The sequence below is a fragment of the Brachyhypopomus gauderio genome, unplaced genomic scaffold (genome assembly GCF_052324685.1).
Source record: "Brachyhypopomus gauderio isolate BG-103 unplaced genomic scaffold, BGAUD_0.2 sc98, whole genome shotgun sequence".
Taxonomy (NCBI): Eukaryota; Metazoa; Chordata; class Actinopteri; order Gymnotiformes; family Hypopomidae; genus Brachyhypopomus; species Brachyhypopomus gauderio.
Window position 1 is genome coordinate 372,601 of NW_027506919.1, and position 27,713 is coordinate 400,313.

The 27,713-nt window shown below is 48.2% G+C and overlaps 2 protein-coding genes and 1 long non-coding RNA gene across 5 annotated transcripts in view; 2 read left to right on the top strand and 1 right to left on the bottom strand.

The window, feature by feature from the left end:
• Window positions 1–1,449: 1,449 nt before the first annotated feature.
• LOC143496635 (WD repeat-containing protein 44-like) lies at window positions 1,450–12,888 on the bottom strand. 2 transcript variants are annotated; one of them, XM_076992816.1, is made up of 20 exons: window positions 12,441–12,888; window positions 12,248–12,409; window positions 10,606–10,639; window positions 9,900–9,971; window positions 8,771–9,377; window positions 8,560–8,693; window positions 8,120–8,209; window positions 7,857–7,993; window positions 6,832–6,915; window positions 6,417–6,675; window positions 6,033–6,171; window positions 4,799–4,863; window positions 4,296–4,415; window positions 3,992–4,114; window positions 3,643–3,834; window positions 2,808–2,909; window positions 2,470–2,585; window positions 1,998–2,125; window positions 1,739–1,873; window positions 1,450–1,619 (listed from the first exon to the last, which is right to left on the bottom strand). In XM_076992816.1, exons 2-20 carry the CDS (start codon window positions 12,322–12,324, stop codon window positions 1,531–1,533), a joined length of 2,703 nt encoding a protein of 900 aa, XP_076848931.1. In that variant the 5' UTR covers window positions 12,325–12,409; window positions 12,441–12,888; the 3' UTR covers window positions 1,450–1,530. The 2 variants fall into 2 exon arrangements, with proteins under 2 accessions (XP_076848931.1, XP_076848930.1); XM_076992815.1 differs by having other exon boundaries at window positions 12,248–12,888.
• A 1,041-nt stretch (window positions 12,889–13,929) lies between these two features.
• LOC143496642 (uncharacterized) lies at window positions 13,930–24,633 on the top strand. Of its 2 annotated transcripts, none has more exons than XR_013125673.1 (3): window positions 13,930–14,111; window positions 18,813–18,892; window positions 24,543–24,633. It is a non-coding gene; the product is annotated as an uncharacterized LOC143496642 (long non-coding RNA). The 2 variants fall into 2 exon arrangements; XR_013125672.1 differs by lacking the exon at window positions 24,543–24,633 and adding an exon at window positions 23,268–23,703 and having other exon boundaries at window positions 13,931–14,111.
• Window positions 24,634–27,134: 2,501 nt separating this feature from the next.
• klhl13 (kelch-like family member 13) overlaps window positions 27,135–27,713 on the top strand; it is a 26,273-nt gene continuing 25,694 nt past the window's right edge. Inside the window, 1 exon segment of the mRNA XM_076992829.1 lies at window positions 27,135–27,713. This exon segment is cut by the window's right edge and continues 21 nt beyond it. Coding sequence (XP_076848944.1) covers window positions 27,637–27,713 — 77 coding nt within the window. The 5' untranslated portion in view covers window positions 27,135–27,636.

A 27,713-nucleotide genomic window follows, 5' to 3' on the forward strand; every position in this document is an offset into this window, starting at 1 on the left:
ATGTGGTTCAGTTATTTTTTACAAGCAAACCGTAACTGAAATCGATACAGACACAAGAAATACAGAACCAAAGCGACCGTGAACTGACACTCCAGAAAGCACAGGTGTGGGGTAGGTGGGGCTTAACACAGGTGTGGGGTAGGTGGGGCTTAACACAGGTGTGGGGTAGGTGGGGCTTAACACAGGTGTGGGGTAGGTGGGGCTTAACACAGGTGTGGGGTAGGTGGGGCTTAACACAGGTGTGGGGTAGGTGGGGCTTAATACAGGTGTGGGGTAGGTGGGGCTTAACACAGGTGTGGGGTAGGTGGGGCTTAACACAGGTGTAGAGCTAGGGGACATGGGTGAAGGGGCCCAGTTCAGTGCTCTCAGTCTACATTTTTCTTCGTAGTTTGTAACAAAATGTGAAGCAGGTAAGGTTCAGGTGTGGTGGGCCTTGGGTCCGCATGAACCGAATATGAATGCATGTGGAACGTCCGATGGGGGGGGGGGGAGGTACAATGCCAGTTGGGGTTGTGGGCGTGTGCTGGCAATTCCCCCAGCACAATTCACCATTCAACGTCACAGTGTTTCTTAACCATTGCGGTGGTGTAATTTTGACGGCCAGCTCTTTCCTAACGACAGCGCTTGGCTCAAAGGCAAAAGGGAATCCACGCCAGGCGAGAAGTGGTAAACCAACACCAAACGGCACGTGTGATAACTGCCAACGACGACTGCACATGACTGACATAGTTCAGGGCTCAGGAAAACACTGCACTTGGAAGGCACAGCCACGTCACGAGTCTGCTACACCACTTCTGCTGTTTGATCACTTTTAGAACGAACTAGCCAGACACCACAGCCATTAAAAGCATGATTTACTATTGGGGAAGAAGTGCACCATCACCGTACCAGGTGTGTGAGCCTGATTCTGTAGAAGGACTAAATATCTGGGCTTTCCGTTAAACTAAGGAATCCTTGCAGAGAGGAAACAGCTCTATTATCCAGCTCTCAGGCTTTGTAATTACAGACATTATTCTGTGCTCTTTTGTCACACCATTGGTGGAGACACCACTTTGTGGGCACGATCAGTTTTGGCTGGAGTCTGCAGGCTGTCATGATCTGCGTTTCCTTCGGCGCACGTTAGCATGAGCTAACCACCTCACGGTGGAGTCCATCTACTTTACTTTTACACTGCGTCATTGAAATATATTACGACATTTGCAAATGTACAGCTTATAGCCGACTGTTAAACGGAACGAAAGGAAAGAGCAGATGGCAGAAGTGCATTGTGGGAATGGTTCCGCTTATCCCTTTCATGGAGGTCCTCCAACTTCCCATCAGAACCTACTTCCTGGGTCACTGTTCCCTGCAGAGGGTGGGGCTTAAGCACAGCCACTCCTCCCAGAGTACTCGCCAGCAGCTGATTGGTAGATGAGAGGTGGCTATAGGCAGTGTCCATGTCACTCCGCCGTGAAATGTGTCTCTGGGTCAGTTGTTAAATCAACCGTAATAAAGTTTTTTTTTTTTCTTCTTTTGCCACAATAAAAGCACTCAGTATTTTTTTACATTGACAAAGACTTTGATTGCGCCTGTGAAATCTGCAGAAAGGAGAACTTCAGTGTGATCCGTTTTTAAAGCTCCTGAGAGAGAGAGAGAGAGAGAGAGAGACAGAGAGAGAGAGAAAATTAAAATTCATTACATCTCTATTTTCCACCAATGGCAAAAAGAGTTGTGGAGTTCCCATTGCAACAGATGCTACCTGATGGGATAGTTTCCGAGTCCTCCGTGTCATCACTCTTGCACTCGTTGTCGGGTTTCTCTGGCCCCGCCTCCTGGGGCACAATCAGACCGGGATGCGGTGCAAAGATGGCTGACGTCACCACGGCGTTATGCGCTAAGAAACAAAATAACATCATTCAAATGTTGGAGTAATGCTGTGTTCACATTACTAGCCACACTGTTCAATTCTGGATTTTTGCTTAGATTGTATCTGCTCGACATGAAGGTGCTGACTGTACCTTTAATTCCTTCCCAGAAGTCATTGCGGTCTCTCCTCACTGAGCTGAACTTGCTGAGGTCGTGGTACGTGCTCCAGATGTACACGTACTTGTCCTCTGAACCACTCACAATGAACGAGTAGTCGTGACTACAATGGGAAACAAAGCAAGCCCCGCCTTCCTCTGTGACATAATACCTAATTATGCGCTTCAGACTCTGACTCCATACTCAACAACTAAACATCATCCTTTAGAATCAAACTCATTTATTAGAATTTATAATTTATTTAAAGTCATTTATAATATGGAGTAGGTGGCAATCTGATTAAAAATTGCACACTATTACTTTTAATTTCACTCTCCAAATTGTGCCCTTCTTGTATAAGGTTTAAAACCCTGTCGCCCATGAGGGCCTATGCAGGACTGTGTGTTGCGATGCCAACTGCTCTAGGTGAGACGGTGAACACGGCCGTCTTACCAACTGTCTGCTCACCTGAAGCTGGCTTTGATCTGACTGCTGCTGTTGACGTAGCCTTTGTACTTCATAGAGAGCGACAGGTCCCTCAGGTCGTACAGGCGGATGCGAGAGTCGTTTGACGTCACCAGGATCTGCCGGAGAGTGCCGTTTTGATTTCAGCGTTCACCAGTTCAAAGAACAGCACGAAGCAAACCCAGCAGTCAAAACACTACCCAAAAGCCTTTGTCTGCGAGGCCTGGTTCAGCTCCTGTGCTGAACCGGTGTTTACAGCACACAGGATTTGTGCTGACGCTACTTAAAGTGATAATGATCTTGTGCACAGTAAGCATAATCAGCTGTGCTGGAGTGGGCACCTTGTTCTCGCCAGGCAGCGGCTCGATGCCCGTGATCTTACGGCCCACGCGGTTCCTCCCCCTGGTGGAGCGCACGTGGATCTGCGTGTGATACTTCAGGCGCTGTAAGGGAAATGGAGCAACAGAGAGAGGAGTAAACAAATGGGAGAGAGGGAGGGAGAGGGGGGAGAGAGAGAGGGAGAGAGAGAGGGGGTACGGCTGTGGGTTACAGCACCTTCTTCACTCGCTGCAGTACAAACACAGCGTTAAACCACAGAGATGGTACAGTGAGAATCTTCTAACTAGAAATGTTCCAGAAATTCAGAATTCCTGAAAAAATTACAAATGTTCTTCTGGTCTTATAATTTCTGACCAAGCCTTCAGTAATGGTCAGTGGCGGAGCTAAACCTTTTTTTCAAGGGGTGGCCAAAGGGTGAGCAAGGCTTTATCAGAGGGGTCCATATACAAATGATGAACGAAAGGAAACACATATTTTCTCTGTTGTGGTGGTAATTGCCACCCCTGCGGCTCCGCTACTGGTAATGGTTATTCAGTTATGCTGTATGTTTACGTCTCAAGAATATATAAAGCCATAAGGGCATGCAGAGAGAGAATCTCTTTGGCGCCCTCTCTGGTGGAAATATGTATTTGCATGAAATGGGCAGAAGAACGTTTGTAACGTGCGTTGTGCTGCATCACATTTGCCCAAATGTCTACCAATGTGTGTGTGAGAGAGAGAGAGAGAGAGAGAGAGAGAGAGAGAGAGAGAGAGAGAGAGAGAGAGAGAGAGAGAGAGAGAGAGAGAGAGAGAGAGAGATGGACAGAGAGAGCGAGTGTGAAAGACACAGACACACACCTCCGTGTCGTAGAAGATGCAGCGTCCGTCGTAGGTGCCGATGACGGCGTATTTGCCGTTCTGGCAGAAGTTGGCGGCGGTGATGAGGCGTGTCTGGCCGTCCACCTCGTTCCACAGCGCCACCTTCTTATCCGGAATGTTCCACAGACGCAGCTTCCCATCCAGAGAGCCGCTCAGAAAATAACGGTCGTCCTATATTAACATAATCAATAATATATAATGAAGCAGATGGAGACACAGAGAGGGGAAAAGAGAGGGGGACACATCACTGCCATCTCATATACACCTACACACACCTCCATCCATCACCCATCTATTTATTCCTGGATGCCATAAACAACACGCTCACCCTGGGGTGAAAGGTGATGGCTGTAACGAAGTCTATATGCTGGAAGCAACAAAGACACTCTCTCCTGGATATGTGCCACAGACGGACCGTCTTATCCATGGAGGACGACAACAGGAAGTAATTCTGCAAAGACACGTCAAGTTTAATGCCACGTTTAATGCCTCGCCCACTTACTATTACTTAAAAGTCCCAAATTTTTATTACAAAATAAAAGATATAACTTCTTTTCTTTACATGCACAGATCATCCTACAATAACCGTCTTGTCCGTTTAGTTCAATTTAGAGCGGTTCTTGACCTCTCACCTTTGACCAAGAGAGGTCGAGAAGGTCGGCAGTGTGACCTTTGTACTTGCAGAACGGAACCTGACGGAAGGGGACGTTCTTGTCCTCCGTGTCAGCATCATCCAACACTGCTGCTGCCAGCTGAGAGGGAGAGACAGAGAGAGACAGAGAGAGCGAGAGAGAGAGCAAGAGCACGAGAGAGAGCGAGAGAGAGAGAGAGAGCACGAGAGAGAGAGAGAGAAGATGAATGAACAGAAATCTCATCTGAAGTAATGGCTGCCCTGTATCCCTAAGTACAGGTGCATGCAGGTCTTCAGCACGTTGTCAATGAAGATGACAGCTGAGCTCTGGACGACACACACTCCTCACATTCACCGTGTCCCACATCTCAGTCCACCTTCCTAGCTCTGAGGAACTCAGCTGAGAAGCATGGAGGTGAAGGGCTGGCTGGGTGAAGACCCAACGAGCCCACGTGTCCCGCACACACCGCACACACACCGCACACAGAGACAAGTGTGTCTTACCCCGGCCTCAGTGTCCGACTTGGAGGAACACACACTCTCCTGAGACGGGGAGGGGGACACACGACCTGAAGAAAAGAACACAACAGCTCAGTCTGAGACACACACACACACACACACACACACACACACACACACACACACACACACACACACTCCAAATATAGGGTGTTCATGAAGAGAAGCAGAATTTTAACACTGTTCCAGACGTCTCACGTGACTGATGACTAACTCCTTGTGACTTAGTTTTCCACTGTGGGTAACTTCTAGGTCTCGGGGGCAAAGCATAAGTAAGTTGTAGGTCTCGAGGGCAAGGCGTGGCTAACTCGTGGGTTTGGGGGGCTAACTCGTGGGTTTGGGGGGCTAACTCGTGGGTTTGGGGGGCTAACTCGTGGGTTTGGGGGGCTAACTCGTGGGTTTGGGGGCTAACTCTGCTGTAATGGATGCTTTTAGTTACCGTGGGAACACTTCTACAGCACTTCACACAATGTGTGGAATCTGGACACCCAACAAACGTTGAGTCACCCACCCACCAACACACACACCACGCACGCACACACACACACACATGCACGCACACACACACACAGCACCCACCAACACACACACCACGCACGCACATAGCCACACACACATGGCACCCAGCCACACACACGGCACCCACCAACACATACACCACACACGCACGCACATAGCCACACACACACACACACACACACACACACACACACGGTTCCTCTTCCCAGCATCGTGTTCTCCACGTTCTCCATTAATAACTCCTCCTAACTGAGTCAGAAGGCAGCTAGAGACGGCGCAGGAGGCCCAAGCAGGAGAGTGTTGTGCAGCACACGGGGCCAGTAAGGGGGGGGGGGGGGGGGGGGGGGGTGGAGTCGTAAGAGGCCCTGGGCCCCGGGGTGGGGGGTGGAGTCACACGCAGCTGGGTTGCCTGTGACAACAGCGAGGTGCTGGGAGGTGCTGGCATTCAAGCTCAGTGAGAAAAAACTCAAAAAAAAAAAAAAATCAGTGATGAAATTATCACTCCAGTACAGTCCACACTGGCAAGGAGCCTTCTGGGTAATGTCCGTGCCCCCCCAGTTCTCCACATGCACGCTCACACACACACACACACACACACACACACACACACACACACACACACACACAGCTGTTCCAGGTGTGGTGAAGGTAGTAGTGTGTGTGTGTGTGTGTGTGTGCGCACTGCGTGACTTTCACTTGCCCTCCGTGTTGTATTTGATCCTCATGTTGTTGAAGTAGTCGTAGGCGTTCTTCAGGACCCAGATGCGAACCACGTTATCCTGCCCTGCTGTAGCCAGCAGCCTCCCGCAGTGAGAGAACTTCATCGTCCATACGGCTCCCTGGACACAAGGGACTCGTTAACACACACACACACACACACACACACACACACACACACACACACACACACACACACACACACACACACAGTCTCTCTCTGCCCTTCTGAGACACTCCTGACAGAGGGCAGCAAGAGGAACTAATCAACAATCTAATAATCACTGCCCCTCTGCCCCACACACACACACACACACACACACACACACACACACACACACACACACACACACGTTTCCCGGCCTACCATGTGCTCTCCGCTGAGGTCCTGTACCACGCGGATCTGGTCGAAGTCGAATGGCCCTTTGAAGCTGTGCGCCGCTTTGAACTTGACGGGCCGCGTGTACGGCATGCCCTCGTCGTCGCTGGAGGACGGGTCGTCCTGGTCCGTGTGGAAGACCTCGTCACGCACGCTCTTCACCTTGTTCACCGCCCGCTCGCCGTATTCCTCCGCCAGGTGCTTGGCCCTCTTCACGGACTTACCCAGGAACTTCTTCAGCTGTGTGCTAGTGTGGAGAGAGGGAGGGAGGGAGGGAGAGGAAAAGAAAAGGAGAGAGGAAGGAGAGGACACTTTAGGGTCCTGATGACACCCCCCTGCCCTGTGAGGTCTTCAAGCACATCTGAAGCTGTATTGTGTGTTCAGCTCAGGTTGTGTTCCTTACGTCCTCTGCTTGAGTTTCCCTCCATCCGTGTCACTCAGGGTGGGCGGGGCCTTGTCGTCATCGTCTGACTGGGCGTCGTCGTTCCTGCAGACAGAGAGGCTCCATCTGAGGTGACTGCAGATCACTGATCGCAGATCAGGCCTGCTGACCCACAGTTACAGGGGCAGCCACAGAACTACTGATCCTGGATCAGTAGGAAGAGAGCAGCAGCTCCCAACGGAAGCACAAGGCTACTGGCGAAGGAACGGAGAAGGCAGGTGAGGAGGCCCAGAGTGGGTGTGGTTACGGGGGTCATGTGACAGACGCTAGGGGGAGGGGCAACACTGCATACAGACAAGAGGAAAAGCCAATCCCACGTCCCGCTACAGGAAGCTGTGGGCGTGTCACACACTTGGTGGCCCTACACGATTACGCCTTATACATCAAATCTTCACAACACCGACCCCAAACTACCACAGCCCAGACGCAAACACAATTCACTTATTTCTTTAAACTGCTGCAGTCTGAACGCAAGATCTTGTGTCCAGAACAGAGCTGCCATTCTGAGTGTGGGAGGATTAGCAACGTCACAGCCCGCTGGAGGGAACCAGCCGCACGCCAAAATGTCACACCGCCAATCACACAACCAAGAAAAAAAAGCCCTCAGCACGACCACAGCCCAATAAGTGTGTGTAGTACTGTGTGTGTGTGTGTGGTCTCATGGTCCTATGGTAGGGAGGACAGGAGGGTTGTGGGTTCGATTCCCAGGCCTGAGGACATTACTAGTAATCACCTAGTAATCACTAATGTGTGTGTGTTCTAACTGCACAGATGGGTAAATGCGGAGGACAAATTTCGATTGCGGTGAAAATTACAATTGACAAATATTTCATTAAATTTTCATTTCATTTATGTGCTCTGAACACTGGCAACTAGCTCTGGGTGATTATTGGTATTATGTGATGTACGATGCTGGTATGGTGAACTCTTGTGATGTTCTACTGGGTTCTGTTAAGTATGCAGTATGGGTAATGTAGTTCTCTTACGTGATGTACTCCTTGGTCCTTCTCATGATGTGCAGTGTTAGTGGGTTGATTCCCGTTGGGAGTTTCTCCTCTGCCTGGATTAGTGGGATCTCCTCACCAGTGTCCAGGTTCTTAATCATCACACTTGCCAAGATTTCCTAGATTTCCAAGATATTACACACCCACGATGACAAACCAACCAACATACATTCATAATAATGATCAAAACTTAGGCCTGTCTGCTAGCTTGGTTTCCTTTCACATGTATGTGCATGCACACACACCTCATCGGTGAGCTCTCTGCCTGAGTTAGAGCGTGGTCTCTGGGGTCCAGGAGTTTCAATTCCAGGACTGGATGCTGGATCATCATTTTCCTGTTCTCACACACACACACACACACACACACACACACACACACACACACACACACACACACACACACACACACACACACACACACACACACACACACACACACACACACACACACACACACACACACACACACACACCCCTTTTCATTTAGACTTATTCTTGGCACTTTTCCCAGACCTTTAGATTTTTCCCTCCCCAAAATCTAACTCCATATTCTTTTACTGCAAATCTGAATTGAGCAATAATTCTAACCATAACCTTGGAACCCAGAGAAAGTAACAGAAATTCACTTTATGGATATTATAAATGTATTATTAATGTATAAGAGTTACTACGTGATAAGAGTTACCTGTGCAGTTACAACTTTATCACCACTGGTGGCACTAGCGAGGTCCAAAGAGTGCTGTAGCTCTTTAGTGAGGCATCTCACAGTGGAATTAGGACTGACCAATCCGCACGGGTCCTCTACCACCTCTGCAGAGACTGACCAATCAGAAGACACATTATGTCACCAGCCATTAGAGAAACCAAAAATCCCAGGTGAATAAAACGAACCGTACCATCCAGCCCTGTTGGTCGCTTCACTTCCTGAGACTTTGTGCCGGGCGGTACGGCGGGGCGAGTCGGGGGTGGTGGGCGACGGGGCGGGGCCCCACCGGGAGGGGGAGGTCTTGAGGGCGGAGTCTTCTTTGTGCTGGCTACAATGTCTGGCTCCACCGTGAACTGCCTGGGGGGTTTGGAGGGGCCGGACGTGTCCAGCTCGGCCAGTTTGTCCGCGAGGGGCACTTGCTCCAGGATGTCGGCGGTCGGGGGCACGTCTGAGCCTGCCGGGGCGCAGGCTGCCAGCTCGTCGGGGGGAGGAGGCGCTCCCAGGGCGCTCGTGATGTCCGGAGGAGGAGGAGAAGCGGCCGGACTGCCGTCCTGAGCCGCGGGAGTCCCGTCCGCAACGTCGGGAGCCGCTTCCGGGACGTCCCGCGATCCGACATCGCGCAACCGTAGCAGTTCAGGGGCGGCGTCGTCGGGAGGGGACGCTGGGAGGTCCGGAGCGGCTGACGCTTCATCTTCTGTCCCGCACATCCTGTCGGGGGGACGTGCATCCTCTCTCCTCAGAAACTCCTCCTCCACCCCGGAGTCCTTCTGACTCTCCTCTATAATACTGTCAATGATCTGGAGAGAGATTAACTCGTCAACCTCAGCACGAAGCCGTTTGAACTCGTAAATTAACAACGATCTGTGCGGTGACACGGCTGAGCGATAAACAGGGTGGATATCACTTAAACCACAACATTGGTTAGCGTTGCTATAGCAACAACCGGGTTGTGTCAGCCCTGCCAGCAGGAACCTCGGTACACACACTTATTGATGGCATGGGTTTGGGAGTCAGCCAATACATGAACACACACACACACACACACACACACACAGACACACACACACACGGGAATAAGAAATCTCTGAGTGCTTCAAGTGTGGATTTCACTCTCTCACACCTTCACCCACATGAACACCCACACCACCCCAAGAGGAACCGCAGTGGTTTGGACCAGGTAGCGCGGTAATACACTCCCAGTGGGTCGGGTTCCTTCTACACTGGCATTACATTCAACAGGACTTTGTCATCACGCCCAGCACGGCGGCGATATGGGAGATAAAGACAGGAAAATAGCACTAGTGTGTGCACACGCCCACCTGCACAGAGTCGTCATGGCGAGGCTCTGAAGGTGCCAATCCAGCAGCTACATCCTGTGCCTCATCTAGACCCTGTAGCCAATCAGAAGGCGGAGATGAATCACGCAGTGTCACAAAACACACCAGGTCCCACTAAAATAAAACTTCATGATTACACAGGGTGCAATTACACTGCAACTGGGCTAAAACATGAAGCAGTTTGCCAGTTTATATTACCCATATCCAGTACAGCACTGGGCAAAGTCATACGACTCACTAACACAAACCAACACTTGCTCTAGCACATGTTCTCTGGAGTTAAATATTCACCAATACTCCTCATAATTAACCCCAAACATACCTTAAGAATATTTTAAAGAAGAAAATCTCTTGCAATTGGGAAGGTGTTCTCTCTTCATGCTACATATCTACACCACAACAGCCAAACGCCAGTGAAACATGAAAAATCTCCATGAGTCATCAGGTCAGGTTTCCAGCAGTGTGGTCGGTGCCAAACGCTGGTGTGATTATTAAGCTAAAACCAACACTGCTCTCTACCTTCGTCCAACAAGATTATGAAAAATGTCTTAAAGGGACTCCGGTGATCTGCACAGTAAATGTACCGTGTGCTTTGAACAGGCAGTTCTAAACCGGGACACACTCTTGAAAAAACATGCTTTAAAGTTTAACTTCCTCTTCAGATCATTTTAGGTTGAACTGCTCTCACCTTCGGTTGAGGAAGGATGAACTTTGCAGGGGACCTACAGGGAGACCGAATAAAGAGGAACTAGTTAGATCCAAGTTGACTTCAGGTGTACATTTTTGCAACGTGTATTATTCACACACATCCCCAAAACCTCCGTCAGAAACGTGAAGTGACATTTTGAGTGATCAAACACAGCTCTTCTGTTTTTTTCTTTTTTTTTAATATTCAAGAGCTTAACGCTCCAGAAAGAATCTTGCCCTCAAACCAACTGGCAGGAACCTGTTCGAGGCGATTATGTGAGATCACTACTGGAAGCTGGAGAGGTTTTGGGATCTCTGTCGTGCGAGCAGAGCCAAAAGCGGCTCCTTTGTACCAGCTTTACACGCGACGGGGCGGTGTGAGGAAAAGAAGCTAGGGGGACAGGAGCTAGGGGGACAGGAGCTGGGGGGACAGGAGCTGGGGGGACAGGAGGACTGCTGCTCTCCTGAAGGACGGATAGAGTCCCTCATCACCTCTCCTTCTGATTACAGTTATAGAAATGTTTGCGTACCAAAAAAAGGGAATTCAGATCATCTTCTCTGTCTTTCAGACTTTAAGTAATATGGTATTATATAAGTAATATAGTAATATGGTATTATACAAGTAATATAGTAATATGGTATTATATAAGTAATATAGTAATATGGTATTACATAAGCCATAACAGAAATATCAGATGCTCAAAGACTATATTACATAACAATTAATAACACGGAAAAATATCTAAATCACAATTCATTTTTCCACTATTAAATATAAATCTCTCTTACAAGCCATGTCACAAATTGTTACATAATCGTGCACACGCACATACGGTCCCTTTCTAAATTCACAGCAGATTAAGAGTAGGCCTAAACAACAACTGTGTTTATTTAAAAGGCTCCCAAGTCTCCCCAGCCTGACACAGCTAGTAGTCTCCCACACACCCTTTGACCCTGATCGTACTGTGAAAAGACTGTATTAGATGTGAGCGTCCTGTAATTGATCACTGAACTCTGCAAACCATCCCACGGAAGACCATCAGATTACAGATTACGCCCTATTTAACTTGTAAAGGAAGCGGACAAATGATCTGTGCTGTCACTAAGGTGGACTGGCACCGGTCCTCAGAGGCTTGAGCTTTATTTTTAATCCTGCAGTAGCTCCCCTGCTTATCACTCAAGCACTGGTTGTGTACACACAAAATACACCACTGCACCAATGTAGCAGAAAGACAGCCTGTTCAGTGAGGAAATGAAGAACAAATAATTACAGAATAACAAAATGGACATATTAAACACACTCCCAGTGCTTACAACAACACAATGTTTATCCACGACCATTTACTCGACCACGCAGCCCAAAGGATCCCACGATAAACAGTAATCGACTCCTTTATGGAGAGATCAAGATGATATTGGTACACCAACACTAAAGGGCTCGTCTGGCTGGGAGCACCAGGACTAGACCACACAACCTCCGACACGACTCTCGACTGTGTAGCGTTCGGGTCTTCACGTCGGTCGGGGGTTTGAGGATGTATGCTAACATACTCTAGCATACACCAGCTAGCCCACTTAGCCGCCCCGGGCCCGTGGACACCCCGAGATGTCCGATAAACGGACGTTCGCGCTTGCATACTTACACCTTGGGCGAGGGGCTGAAGTTAACGTCTTCCGCGGCGTCGTAAAACTCCTCCGCGTCGCTGGTGTCCGACGCCATTTACAGCAGCACTAGCCTGTTAGCCGCTAGCCCTTTAGCCTGTTAGCCGCTATCCCGTTAGCCTGTTAGCCGCTATCCCGTTAGCCTGTTAGCCGCTATCCCGTTAGCCTGTTAGCCGCTAGCTTGTTAGCCTGTTAGCTAGCTGTGCGCGACGGCTTCAGCTGCAAGAGAGACGCGCCTCAGTTCACCAGTTTTTAACAAACAAAAAGGACCAGACCGTTTAAAACACATACAGTCTAGCGCGACAGTCCACTCGCTCCGCTCCGAGCCGCTCCGCCTCCGGTGGGCGGCGGCTGGGTAGGTGGTGACAGGCCGACTACAACTACACCCCAAACCCCTCAGAGACGGGAGAGGCCCCGGGTCACCCGCGCAGCCACAGCGGTGATAACACACACGAACACACGGCGCGACTCGCCAGCCGGCCCCCGCGGACCGACCCAGCCTTATCGGCTCAACGAGCGAGGCTGTCGGACGGCGTCGATAACGGCTGTCTGCACCGGGTCCGTCCGCTCCCCCGGGATTCACCACCGAACACACGGAGGGACGTCAAGTGATTTTCTCACGACCGCCGAAGTCTCGCACTGAGATCTCGCGATGTTTCGCGAGGCAGCGTGAACACATGGCAGCTGATATGATGGTGGATGATTCAATCAGTGTGGACCAACAGCTTGGTCCTGTACCAATAACACGGGGAAAATGCATTCTTTATACAAATAGATAGATAGATAGATAGATAGATAGATAGATAGATAGATAGATAGATAGATAGATAGATAGATAGATAGATAGAATTTTGATGTTTAGATAGAGATTATTTTCATATTTAGATAGATAACATAGATATCATTTTCATGTTTTGATAGATACATGATTTTCATATTTAGACAGATAGACAGGCAGATAGATAGGTAATTTTCACATTTAGATAGATAAATATAGATAATTTCACATTTTGATAGATAGATAGATAGATAGATAGATAGATAGATAGATAGATAGATAGATAGATAGATAGATAGATAGATAGATAATTTTCATATTTATGAGATAAATAGGTTTCATTTTCATATTTAGATAGATAAACATATATATAATTTGATGTATAGATAGATAGATAGATAGATAGATAGATAGATAGATAGATAGATAGATAGATAGATAGATAGATAGATATTTTTAAATTTTGTAGTATGAAAAGCCCCGCTACTGCTAAAATACTAAAGCAGCGCTCTCCACAGCTTCAGACTGAGTCGGTGTGCCCACCAAGCCGATTGCCACCGAGCACCGCGGTTGTCCAACTCATCGGTGGGGCTTTCAGAGAGCTCACGTCCCAAAATATCTTCACTGTGGGAATATACGCTGGGATATACATATTACAGCCAGATCGAGCTCAGCGGAATTACACGCATACGAATTCGACCCAAGTGAAGTCATGTAAAATAATTATTCCATTGAAAGTGATTGAGTCGAGATGCATTTGCATGCAATGTAGTGATGTATTAATTTCCCAGGCTTTATGCCCCCAGGTATTACGACTACTTGGCGCTTGTTGAATCGACCAATCATCGAATCACATCACGGCTGCGCAGTGAACTTCTTTTGGCGACGGAAGTTTTGAGCGTCTGCTATTGACTGACAGCCACGCGGGCCATTCGCCGTTGTGCGCAGCGCGATTCCCGTGGGGCCGCGGCCAATGAGAATCGCGGAGGCGGGTCGAAGAGAGGTCCATGAGTGGAGTGGATTTGAGGGGTTTAAGAAGAAAATAAGGGCAAATCCCGCTGCTGCAGGTAAACAAATTAAAAACGTTAAAGTTTATTTGTGTGGTGTGGAGGTTAACGGGCGCTTAGTCGCTCACCCAGCGTCATAAATCGCCTCCTCGGCAAACATTACATGAAGCTAAGCGGCTATGTGGCTAAGCGGAGCCGGAGCGGCGGTGTGAGGGAGCGCAGCCGAGCCGAGTCTCTCCTCTCCGGGGTTCGGTCCGTCCGGCGAGTCCCGGTGGCCGCTGAAGTTAGTGGACTCGTCACTGGTCCTGTAACTGATCCTGACAGTCCCGACGCTTAAGAACCAGGGCGGGCAAACGCCGAGGCGGGGTGTTCGGGTCCGTGGAGGCTGCCGGTGTGTTTTCACCCTGTGGAGGAATTCTGGAGGTGTGAGACTGACACAACTGGACCGGGCGGACATGTGCACCTACTTTATACCGCGTTACTGCCCGTCTCCTGCCCGCCTGTACCGGCTCTTAGTGGGGTGTGAGTGTTGAGTACAACCTGGGGTTGTTGAGTCCAAAAGAGGGAAGATACTGTCAGGCAAATGGGGGAGAAATCTTTATTCAAGACTATGTTTTCTCCACCATGAACTACCATTGTGCCAACACTATTGGTCCATGTGTACCAGTAATCAGCTGAAGGCAAACGTGTGGTGTTATACCCACAGGACTAGTCTCATATCTTGGTATTAGTGGGACAGAACAGAATGGGGAACATTTGAAACAGTTATTGGTAAATTACTAGAAGATCCAGTAGGCCAGCTGTAACGTGGTGGCTGTTTTTCTTTCTTTCTTTTAAAATTAAATGGGTGGTGAACTCTGTGTGTGTAGCAGCGGAGACTTACAGTACCCACATGTGTTGTTTTGGACATGACAACATGGTAACGCAACCCCAAAATCTAAAAACAAGCTATTCTACCCAGAGCCCTCGGGCCCAAAGGGGCTCTGAGAATAGGAGCTGTGTGTCTCCTTCTGCCTGCCATGTCACTCGATCCGTTTTAAAAGGATGGAGGGTGAGCTCATGATCTCACATGACGGAAAGCGCTTTTTCATTACATTTTCTTCTTGCCCCCTGATGCAAGTCCTTCTGTCAAGAAATCTGTCTGTGTTTGAGAACTAACGTGTCTCCCTTCTGACAGGTCAGTTATGAATGAACTGTAAATTATAAGCAGCGTGGAGTTGGTTTGTCGCATTGGAATGCTAAAGACCAAGTCTTGTACATTACGCAGGCCTTTGAAGTCTAGTCTTAGTCTGTAAGTTTTGTTTTGTTATATTGGCTACGTTGACTGGTGGTCCCGCACCAGTATTCAGAAGCATTAGGGTCATTAGCAATCCAGTAGTCTCTGCATGCCACTCCAAAAGATCTCTTCCCCTCTTTCTTGTTGCCTAGTGGTTATATGTAATTGAGCCTGTTCTGTCATGAAGCGGGGTTGCTATTTGAGTAAAAGTACTTCCGAGTAAGACCCACTGTTAAATACAGGCCTTGTCACCTTGTCAGCTGCAGCTGAAATCTGGTGCCGTGACCCGGCCCACGTGCCCTTGTCCATCAGCCTCCGTGTTGCTAGGGAAGAAGCGAGTGGCACTAGAGAGTGAATAGTGCATTTCTGCGGAGGCATTGTGCCGGACACCCGGCTTCACACCGGCCTGCTTCACAGCCTCCTGGACTTGGAACGCACTTAAGAGAGAAAAAAAAGAACATAACACCTCTTTAATGGCTAATAATGACGGTGATGTAATGTTATAGAATGACGTGTTGCTTCCACTGCTAGTGTTATTACGGTACACAGTAATGCAAAGTTTGCCCAGTATAAGAACGCCTGTGGTGAAGTTGACATTTTGAAAACAAACCAGGCTTTAACAGCCTATGGAACAATATCTGGCTTTTATTTGGCTGTGAGATGATCTGGCTCAAAGGATGGATGCTGAATTTTGGTAATGAAGTTGATTTAGGCCTAGAGGCTCTCGTCTAGGGGAGAGACACTGGGAGAGAGGGTGTCTGCCCCATCCCACTTAAGTGTCTGCACCTTTCCCAGTTGGTGTGCTTACTGGGAGATATGACAAGCACCCAGGCTGGCTGCCATCCCGAGAATATTTTTTGATTTTTGGCATTCACGTTGGTGGTCATTTAAACATCAATGCTGTAAAACGTTTGGCTACTACTAGAGTGTACTTGTACCTTGCATATAAAATGTCAGTTACATTGGATCTGATGAGTGAGCTGGTTTATGTTTCAAATAAACCAGCCCTTTCCAGCCCTGAATGTGTTATCTTATGACCTTTCACCATTAAGCTTTGGACAGAGCCCCACATTGCTAAATGGCTTAGGAATGCGATTCTTGTCCTGCATCCTGAAAGCGCCACTCTGATCCAATCACAGTAAGGCTTATTTCAGCCTGGTTGTCTACAATAGCCTTCTCTCTGTTTCAGTCTGTTCCTCTCCTTGATGAAATCTGGCTGTTTAGTTTGATGCAGGTGTGAGCTTCCTGAGAGTGCAGCTGCTAAGCATAGGGATTACCTCAGCACCAGGTGAGCTGTGTTATAGTTGCGGCTGAAGTAATTGTGTCTGTTGCTGGTGTCTCTTTTAGTGTTTATAGAGTCTCAGCTTTGATGGTGCCTACATGGTTATTGCTGGAATGAAAAGGATGTGAGCCTGATGTAGAGGGTGGGAGTGAAAGAACTGTGTGTTGTCTTGCTTCTAAAAAGCAGACAGCTGAATTATTTAAGAGAGTGAGAGAGTAAGAGACAGAGAGAGAGAGAGAGTGTGTGTGTGTGTGTGTGTACACTTCTGTCTTAGGCTTAGTTCTCCAAGTCTAGTCTGCGTTTGGCACTGCAGTTAGAGCAGAGACAAGTTTTCGTGCCAGCTAGCACCCTTGTCAGCCTTCAGCTAGCTTAGCAAAGCTCATCCTCGCACCACTGTGACCTCTGCCCGTTGCCAAGGTACTGTGGTTGCCAAGGCAATGTGGCGGCCTCCCCGAGCTGTCAGGCCGGTTAACGTGCTCACATCCTGTTCCTAAGCGGGTCTGGCACTGTGGTTTGCTATGTGAAATGGTTTATGCCTGGACTTTATAACTGTCTTAACGGTGATGAGTTTGCACTGAACATGAACACGCCGCTCTTGTAGCTGGTAGAGCAGGTCGGGCGCTAGCAACACCAAGGCCGTGGGTTGAACATCAGAGCACGTACCGATCTTGCTGATACGTGAGTTTCTTCTGTATAAGAGCGTTTGGTCAGATGCAGTAACTGTAGCTGCCTGCTGGTAAGGCAGTTCTGAGCGCCCCATTAAAGGTGTTAATGTGGATTATCTTAACTGCCCAATCCAGTATGCAGCTTCCTCCATGATACCAAACTAGAAGGACATAGTTTTCTTTCCCAGCTATAATCCTGTCCAGAGACACACATTATAAATAAAGCAGCTCATTATAACCTCCCATAAACACACCTCTGGGCTGCACATAGCTGACAGACATCTGAAGTGGTCAGCAGAAGTGGTGGGCGTGGCAGTGGGTGTGCCATTGGGCAGTGGTGGTGGGTGTGTCATTGGGCGTGGCAGTGGGCGTGTCGTTCCACCCTCTTGGAGGACAGGTACTCGCAGGGTTCCTAAGTGAACGCTGGCAGCGGCTACCTTTGGTCCACCTGGCCACCTCTTCAGTGTTAAGACCTGAACTACTGCGGGCAGGTGTGTTTGGGGGGGGGGGGGAGTGTTTCTGGTTAGTAAATCTCACTCACTTCCTGTGGGCTCCAAGAGAGTTGTGGATACTGTTTTGATTATCAAGCACCAGGGTTTCCCTCATATTCTCCTCTTGACCTAAAAATTATCTTAAATTCTCTCTCTCTCTCTCTCTCTCTCTCTCTCTCTCTCTCTCTCTCTCTCTCTCTCTCTCTCGTGTCCTATTTCCTCTCTTCCTGTCTGTGTGTCTCTCTCTGCCCATGGTGAACCCCCGGTCGTGTAAATCAGTGGGGTGCCCTGTATCACAGATGGCAGACAACGCCCCCCCAAAATATGAGCAGTGCAATATTAATAGAAGTGCCATATGCTGTTTAGCCAACACCAGGGAAGAGGAAGGCGCGGGCACAGGGGTCAGGGGTCAGGGGTCAAGCACCATCGGGAGGCGTTGTCTGGTTGCTGTCCTGAAGTGAGCGTTTCCAACTCTTTGTTCGGTGAGGTACCGAGCGGCTGTGTACGGGTGGGTTCTGCGGAGCGGACATAGAGATGTGCTCTCTCCATGCCCCTGGTCCAAACCCTGGTCCTGCCCCTGGCCCCGCCCCTAGTCCCACACACCTCCCTGCAGTTGTTCTTTTGCCCCCAGAGACCCCGGTTGAGCAGGGTAGGGCAAACTGAGAAGGTCACATTTGACCTCTGCTCGTCTGTTGAGGTCCAGGATCAGGGTTTAGCACTTTGTTGAAGATTCTTCTTCAGCACTTTCACGTCACACTTATTTGAGCGATTATTTCACATTACGGTTTTTATCAGACTCATGCGGGCCACAGTATGATGCAGTGCGCGTGGGAATTCTTGAATTACTTCCAGCCCATTTCTTTCATTGTTAAACAGACTAATTGCCTGTAAAATCTCTGTGTGGTGACATTCTCATGTTGGCTTTGAGTGTTGTTCTTTGGAAGCGAAGGTTAGCCCACAGAGATGTATAACACACCCTCAAAGCAGTAAATGGCCTGTGGTTGGTGAGTTCCGCACATGCTCAGTAGCTGTTCCGCCCTGTTGCAGAGGTCTCCTGTGGTTGAGCGTGCGGGCATGGACTACCCTGTGCACCGAGGAGACACCTTGTCCATGGGACTGCACGACAGGTACTGTGCAATGTACGTCTCCTTCTCTACTCTCCTCTTCCTGTTTCATTCACAAGCAGACTATGCACATACTCACCACACCCTTTTCCCAGACATGGTGTGAGATTACTTGTTCTGGTCTTCCTCTTAGTGTCCCTCACTGTTCTGGCCTTTCAATATATGTTCCTCAGTGTTCTGGTCTTCCTCTAAATGTCCCCCAGTATTCAGGTCTACCTCTAAATGTCCCTCAGTGTTCAGGTCTACCTCTAAATGTCCCTCACTGTTCAGGTCTACCTCTAAATGTTCCTCTGTGTTCAGGTCTTCCTCTAAATGTCCCTCACTGTTCAGGTCTTCCTCTAAATGTTCCTCACTGTTCTGGTCTTCCTCTAGATGTGCCTCTGTGTTCTGGTCTTCCTCTAAATGTTCCTCACTGTTCAGGTCTTCCTCTAAATGTCCCTCACTGTTCTGGTCTTCCTCTAAATGTTCCTCACTGTTCTGGTCTTCCTCTAGATGTCCCTCACTGTTCTGGTCTTCCTCTAGATGTCCCTCACTGTTCAGGTCTTCCTCTAAATGTTCCTCACTGTTCTGGTCTTCCTCTAGATGTCCCTCACTGTTCAGGTCTTCCTCTAAAAGTTCCTCACTGTTCTGGTCTTCCTCTAGATGTCCCTCACTGTTCAGGTCTTCCTCTAGATGTTCCTCACTGTTCTGGTCTTCCTCTAGATGTCTCTCACTGATTAGCTCTCTGATTTTCTACTTTTGGTTCTGTCATATTTCTCTTGCTGTTCTTTTTTGTTTGTCTGACTGGCTGTCTGACTGCATTTCTGTCTTGCATGCATGCCAGTGCATGAGTGCACTACTGTATCAGACCTATGACCACATGTTGACTGTATGCTTCCAGCCTTAACCAGTCACTGCACAAACTAAAACAACTGCAGTTAGGGTAATACCAAAAGGAGGCTTCTACTACATTTAGATTAATACACTGTAAAATGTGATAAGTTGATCTTACTTAAAAAAAATTGAGGAAACCGGTTGCACTTAAAAAGTTAAGTAAATATAACTGTTATTTTCAAGTTATGTTTACTTAATGTCTACTACTACTTAAATGTACCAAACAGTTGTATTTCCTTAGTTTAGTTGAGTTGTACAGACTAAATAGCATAGTAACGCTAACTTGTCATTTATAAGTGGTGCTACTTATATTACCAAAGTTTATGTAACTTTATAAAAAAAAGTCCTGTTTAGGAAATTTAGGAAACCGATTGCCTTAGAAAAATAAAGTAAGCACAATTAAGAACTGTTAGTCCACAGTATTTCTTTTATTAATTTCTGATATAAAACCAGCATTAAAATGTTACATGCCGGTTTTATCAAAGCATTGTGCAACATTTTTTGAAGAAGCAAAAAAAATTGCTTCTTTTAATGCAGCAATAATAACACCAGCTCAAACAAGCAGTGCATCAATATCGCACGAGATAAAAACTTTTAACTCTTACGAACACCTATATAAGGCACAACCTCACTCACCTCTAAATTCTAGCTACTAGACACGGTAACGGTGCCTTAGATTAACTCAAGTGGCATTCTGGGTAAATGAATGCCCCGCCCCCTACTAAACAACAATAACTTCAGCAGCTAAACTACATAACTAAGACGTTAACACGGCGAAGCCTTTCCAAAAACACACTTGAATCTAAAGTGCATTCAAATTATTATATCTACACTGTTAATACTTTAATGGTGACCATCCGTATTTCTGAACGTAAAATTGCTAATCCCAGTTAGCATAAGTTACTTTGCTAATACTTCTGCCAGGCAGGTTAATAACCCAAACTGGAAATAAACATTGCCTCAGTTAAGCTAATCGGTTGGTTCATTAACATGGCAGTCTCATCTCACATTTTAGCATAACGTTTACTTAAAAAGTGAAACATGCCCATTAAACGGTACGTTAAATCTCCGCTGCGCTCCGCTGAAAAACGTTTGACTTGCTGACGTCACTGCGCATGCGTGGATCCTGCAACTTGAAGGTTTGCATTGAGTATACTCACCTGTATTTAGTTTCTGAGGTGTTTCATAAAAAAATAGGACTTTACTAAAATTATATGAGTTAAATCACTAGGTTATTATGAATTAAGTAAAGGTTACTAATGTTTTTTGATTAAGCAATGGTGTTATCTTTTACAGTGTACCATAAGGAGACTTCTACTACAGTTAGGTTAATAACAAAACAAGATTTCTGCTAGTTAGGTTAATAACAAAACAAGATTTCTGCTAGTTAGGTTAACAACAAAATGACACTTCTACTACAGTTAAGATTAATAACAAAACGAGAGTTCTACTACAGTTAGGTTAGTAACAAAACGAGAGTTCTACTACAGTTAGGTTAATAACAAAACGAGAGTTCTACTACAGTTAGGTTAATAACAAAACGAGAGTTCTACTACAGTTAGGTTAGTAACAAAACGAGAGTTCTACTACAGTTAGGTTAGTAACAAAACGAGAGTTCTACTACAGTTAGGTTAGTAACAAAACGAGAGTTCTACTACAGTTAGGTTAGTAACAAAACGAGAGTTCTACTACAGTTAGGTTAGTAACAAAACGAGAGTTCTACTACAGTTAGGTTAGTAACAAAACGAGACTTCTGCTACTGTTAGGTTAATAACAAAACGAGAGTTCTACTACAGTTAGGTTAGTAACAAAACGAGACTTCTGCTACTGTTAGGTTAATAACAAAACGAGAGTTCTGCTACAGGTAAGTGTTTGTGTTAGCTTTGAGTGTTCTATGGAAGTGCAGATTAACCCATAGAGATGTATAATACACCCTCAAAGCAGTAAACAGCCATTAAGTGAGGACATTAAGTGCTCATAAGCTAGTCTACAAACCCAATACACACACACACACACACACACCATACAGACACCCCCCCCCACACACACACACACCATACACACACCCACACAAAAAGGAATCTGCACTCTTCACTTAACTGTTTTAAAGTCTACATGAACTTAGTGAATTAGTTTGAGTCTCTCTGTCTGTTCACCATTTATAAAGCACCACCAGTGACGTTTTACTTTATAGGTTGTTAATATTGAAAACTCAAGGTGTTGCGCTACTGTTGGAAGGCAGACTTCTCCATGGCTGTCTTCAGCCCTCTGTCCCTGGCTCCCTCTCTCCCGTCTGCGGGGCCAGTGCTGCATTATGGTTCGTCTGGAGACTGACTGACTGACTGTGCAGTGACACTCTGAAAACATGGAGAACAGTGCAGAGCTGCTATCGGTGCCAGTCCCCACAGCCGGGTCTGACTGTCTCCGGGTGGAGCGGAGTCGCTCTGCGCGTCTGCGTCCGGCCGGGGAGAGAGGCGCGGGCGTTGACCTCAGCTCGCCGGGGCGGCCCGTGGACAGAACGCCACTCTGAGGCGTGAGGCCTGCTTTAGTGTTCGGAGGGAGAACTTCACTCCCTGGGATTATCGTGAGGCACAATAAAGGTGCTTCTTTGAACACGGCCCGGATGAAATAGAGAAATTGTTTATCATTTACAGTGTCTTGAGATGCACTTGAGTGGGAACAGTGTGCTTGTGTATGGTACTGGGGTGTGTGTGTGTGTTTGTAGTGGTGACTCAGACCCTCGAAGGGGTGTGTGTGTGTTTGTCTTGGATTATTTATATCTGTGCATTAGGCAGCCTTTCTGAATGCCTTCTAGAATGTTCTATGTGAGTGGATTTATCTTAATGGTCAGTAAACTCTTTCTCCCAGAGGTCTACAGAGAGTACACACACACACAGACAAATGGTAATGTGCTGTCTGCGATGGACTGTGAGTGTGTGTGTGTGTGTCCTCTGTTGGTTTGCTGTTGTTTCAGCTGTTCTTTCTTCTTTTAGATCATTCTCTCATTTTCACTCCTCCTTTCCTCTCCCTCTCTCTCTTTTTGAGTACCACGCACAAAGCCTCTAGCCATTGTTCAGATTACTTAAACGCATGTTTAAATCCCTGTGTGTGTGTATGTGTGTGTGTGCGCGCACGCTGGCTGTTGCTGTCACTGTCCACATCGTTATTGTCGTGACAAGGCTTTGGTGGTTGTGTGCTAAACCTGTACGTGTTGGGTTGCTAAGCAATCCTTACCGTACTGTATTGTGTGCGTCTAACTGAGACGGCGACAGAAAGCTAAAGCAGAATAGAGAACATGCCTGAGGGATAGATGTGGATGTTGGTCTCTCTCTCACTCTCTCTCTCTCTCTCTCTCTCTCTCTCTCTCTCTCTCTCTCTCTCTCTCTCCCTCATTCTCTCACTCGCTCACACACAAAGTAGCAAAGTAAAGTGCTGGTGGGTCGCTTTTCTCTGAAAGCTGTTTAATACTGGTATCCATCTGTGGCACGCTTGTTTGTATTCGCAGTGCCAGCAGCCAAGAGAGAGGGAGATGGAGGAAGAGAAAGAGAGAGAGAGAGAGAGAGAGAGAGAGAGCGAGCAGGGGCAAGGAGAGCTGGAGAGAGGGAGATGGAGTAGACAGAGAGAGAAAGAGAGAGTAAGAGAAAGGTAACTGAACCACCATCAGCCACTTTTTTGGGTTTAATGCCGATTAATTGCAAGACCTTGTACAGTTCTGTTCCTAGATCAGTGTCAAATAGACGGAGGTGAACACTGATTACACTGCTTTAGAGTTCACATATTTCTTTTTCTTCCATTTCTCGATAACTTTTTCTTTTTTGTGTGTGTGGGGGAGGTGGTTTGGTTAGAAGCTTAGCTGTTATCTCTTGGGGAGGACAGGGCTGTTGTCAGGGGCAGGAGGCGAGAACAGCACCTGGGGCCTTGCTTTATTATAATCCCAACAAATGTGAACTTTTCCCCAAATCAAAGGTGACTTGCTTACTTCTTGAGGACGCTCGCCTGTTCTAGTGAGAACACTGTTTTTTTTTTACGTCTGAAAAAAATGGGTTGAGAACGTTTGCTCACACCTGCGCTCTCACCCCTTCTCACTCTTTACCTCACACTCTATTCTACAACACACTCCCTGTCTTGCATTCTCTGTTAATCTCTCTAGTTCACATTTTCACACTCTCGTTCTTTATCACTCATGTTCTCACTCTCACTTGCTGGCTCACTCACTTTCTCTCTCTCTCTCTCTCTCTCTCTCTCTCTGCTGTTCCTTTTCTCACTCTGCTGTTCTCTCACTCTCTCACTCTCTGCTGTTCACTCATTCTCTGCTGTTCTCTCACTCTTTCTCTCTCTGCTGTTGCCTCTCACTCGCTCTTTCTCTCTCTCTTTTACCTCAGCCAGTCCAGGCTGCAGAATTTGCTTTGAAAATGATAAATGTCTATTACTTGTGGATTTTCTTTGAGCTCTGCCAAAAATACTCTGCAAGATAAGTCATCCAACATTGTGTGTGTGTCTGTCTGTCTGTGCATGTGTATGTCCACGTACACACCTTTTGAAGGGCTAGACCGTTAAAAAATATTTTTTCAAACACCCATCTTGAATCCTTTGCCTCTTTCTTGTGTGAGTTGCCTGTGCAATACAGCTGGGGGAGATAAGAGTGGAGATGCTGACTTGTGTTTACACCCAGTGCTGGTGGAGTACAGGCCACGCCCACGGCCACGCCCACAGCCACGCTCTCCAGTTCTGTTCATACCAGTGTCTTTCCTTCTCTCTTTTGTCCTGTGTATGTGGGTAGTCCACCGTCCTGCCTTTGGTTCACAGAGTTTGTCAGCAAATGGTCCGTCTTCCATCTGTCGACGTGTATGACACAGTTCAGCGTTATCGCCCACTCCAACACCCACGTTTGAAACCCACCAGGAGCTTGTTAATGAGTTAAGTTGAATCAGGTGAGATGAGAGCAGGACTGAGGTGCACGACGGAGGAGCAGGACGGAGGAGCAGGACGGAGGAGCAGGACGGAGGAGCGGGACGGAGGAGCGGGACGGAGGTGCGGGACGGAGGAGCGGACGCTGGGGGACGCCCTCAGGGACACTGCTGTCTGCACCCATCTGATTGTCCTCAGTGTTTTATTCGAATGCCTCGCGAGGGGCCGTGGAGAGTGTTGGAGCACAGGGAGAACTTTCCTGGGCCCTTGACCAGATGTCTCCTGAAATCTAGAATCTGGCTGACAGTGATACGTCTCCCGTCATCTTACCTTTGATAAGAGCGAGCTGGGAAATAGCATGAAATGATATATGTAATTATATATTGGTATAACCCTTAAACGTGGTTGTCAGTGTTCAGGCGCACGCGATATTGGATCCTTGGTGCTAAGGTTCAGGTTCATTCAAAGCACCCGCACACCAGACAGAACACCCGCACACACCAGACAGAAACCCTCACACACCAGACGGAGCACCCTCACACACCAGACGGAGCACCCTCACACACCAGACGGAGCACCCTCACACACCAGACAGAAACCCTCACACACCAGACAGAAACACCTCACACACCAGACAGAAACCCTCACACACCAGACAGAAACCCTCACACACCAGACAGAACACCTCACACACCAGACAGAAACCCCCACACACCAGACAGAAACCCCCACACACCAGACAGAAACCCGCACACACCAGACAGAAACCCGCACACACCAGACAGAAACCCCCACACACCAGACAGAAACCCGCACACACCAGACAGAACACCTCTGCTTCCGTCCTCCAAGCAGTGTGTCTTATTCACCTCTAATAATAGAGTCCTATGAATAGACACGCACCTCTCCCACACTACACATTTAGCACTTAATTAAAACTGGAATGGGTTGGGTGTGTGTGCGTGCGCACGCGTGTGTGTGTCTGACCGCTCTTAGTGCCTTGTATGTCCAGTTGAGAGTTTAAGCTCTATATTCACCTGTATCCAGTGGATGTAATAGGTACTCCCTGAGACTCTTATAAGGACCTGACTCTAAATAGATCACACACACAAAGAGTACATACTGCCATAAATACACCAGCAGCTCACGTCTCCGCTCCCTGTGGCAGTAGTACGACTGCCTCCGCTCTGTTAGATGGGATTTGCCCACCTGGTTACGCCCCTGCACCACATACACCTCTGTGTTGGTTAATACATTCATTGGTTCATCTGGCCTCATCTGGATCCAGTGCAGAGTAGGAGACGGTACCTTCAGAATGGAGCAGGAATCCTTCTTTAATCACCAGATCTCTCTCGCTTTCACTGTCGCGCTCCCTCCCTCCCTCCCTCCCTCTCTCTCTCTCTCTGCTCTTTTTTCCCTTCTTACATCGTGTCGTCTATACGTGTGTGTGAGTGTGTGTGTGAGTGTGTGTGTGAGTGTGAGTGTGTGTGTGTGTGTGAGTGCGGTGTGCGGTGTGCGTGTGTGCGTGTGTATGTGGTGTGTGTATGAGTGTGTGTGTGCGTGCGTGCGTGTGCGTGCGTGCGTGTGTGTGCGTGTGTGTGTGTGTGTGTGTGTGTGTGTGTGTGTGTGTGTGTGTGTATCTGCGTGGGTTATGCGTGTCTCTGCTTTTGCCTTGAAGCTCCGTTTCGTGTGTGTGAAGTTTGTAAAAATCCTTTGTGACATTCTGACACGAGTTATAATAATCTCTCAATTCCGTGAGGGCGCAGCGGGTAAATCTGACCGATGGGCTTCCCAAATCGGCTCGCGCGAAGGCGTGCAGCGTTAACCCGTGCGTGTGCACGCGGGAAGCAACCGTCGGCCCGTGTCACGGTGGCGGACCTAATCGTGGGAATGAGTGCTGCTCCCGGTGTGACTTCACCTCCTCTTCTGGAGGAACAGGGACCGCACCAGCCATGAATCCAAGAAGACGAGTGCGTCGGAGTTGATGGGAGAACTGTTTACGATTGAGCTGATCAAAATAATTGTCATCATAAGGAGTTTAGTGACTCGCCCTGATGTGTTGGACAGCACAGCAGATACGTTTATTTTATTCGCTAATTCCTAATTGGTTTTAGTCGCATCAAGTGATCGTGAGTGTTTATCCAGCAAACGTTTGTACTTTTCTCCGCATTCTTAGCTGCATTCAAAACCAGCATCTACACCATTGTGCGCTCTCTCTCTCTCTCTCTCCTCACTCTCTCTCTGGCTCTCCCTCTCTCTCTCTCCTCACTCTCTCTCTCTGGCTCTCCCTCTCTCTCTCTCTCTCTCTCTCTCTCTCTCTCTCTCTCCCCTCGCTCTCTGGCTCTCCCTCGCTCTCTCTCTCTCTCTCTCTCTCTCTCTCTCTCTCTCTCTCTCTCTCTCTCTCTCTCTCTCTCTCCCCTCTCTCTCTGGCTCTCTCCCTCTCTCTCTCTCTCTCTCTCTCTCTCTTCTCCCTCCCCCTCCTCTCCAAACCTCCGTATAACAGCTCGCCACTGCAGTCGGCTTTCCTTCAGTCAAGGTGGCACTATCCTCCATCTCGGCACCGCCTGCTCGGTGTGGATGTCCCCCCTCGTCTCCACCCGCGTCTTCCTCCCCTCATCTCTCCTTTCATCATCGTCATCATCATCATCATCATCGCTTCCAGGAGCTGCCCTGCGCTTTGGGTGACTGCTAAAACCGGGTCGCCCCACCTCGCTCTCTCTGAAGTCGGCGATCGTTCGCGCTGGTTAACGTTTAGCTCCAGTTGCTAACCGACACGCAAGCCGCCTGCGAGCCGTTCGCCTCTTCCTCCTCCTCTCCCTCCTCCTCCGTCGCCGCTGGCCGAGCTCGGCGGTCCCGTGTCCCTCGCCTCGTTCTCCGCGCCCCGGTCCGGATGTGATGGACGCCCTGGCCGCTCGCCTGTCCCCGGGATCGCGCGTCGCTGTAGCCCGGAGCTGCTGACGGTAAACATGCCTCTGAAATGGAAGAGCGGCTCCCCGGTCAGCTGGAAGTTCCCGGTGGCCGTGCTCAAAACGTCCCGCTCCTC

Coding starts and splice junctions, on each gene's coding strand:
- LOC143496635 (XM_076992816.1), bottom strand. CDS start 12,324: ATGGCGTCGGACACCAGCGACGCGGAGGAGTTTTACGACGCCGCGGAA. Junction 6,676..6,831: donor GGGAAACTCAAGCAGAGGAC/GTAAGGAACACA, acceptor TCTCCACACTAG/CACACAGCTGAAGAAGTTCC. Junction 6,172..6,416: donor ACCTCAGCGGAGAGCACATG/GTAGGCCGGGAA, acceptor CCTTGTGTCCAG/GGAGCCGTATGGACGATGAA.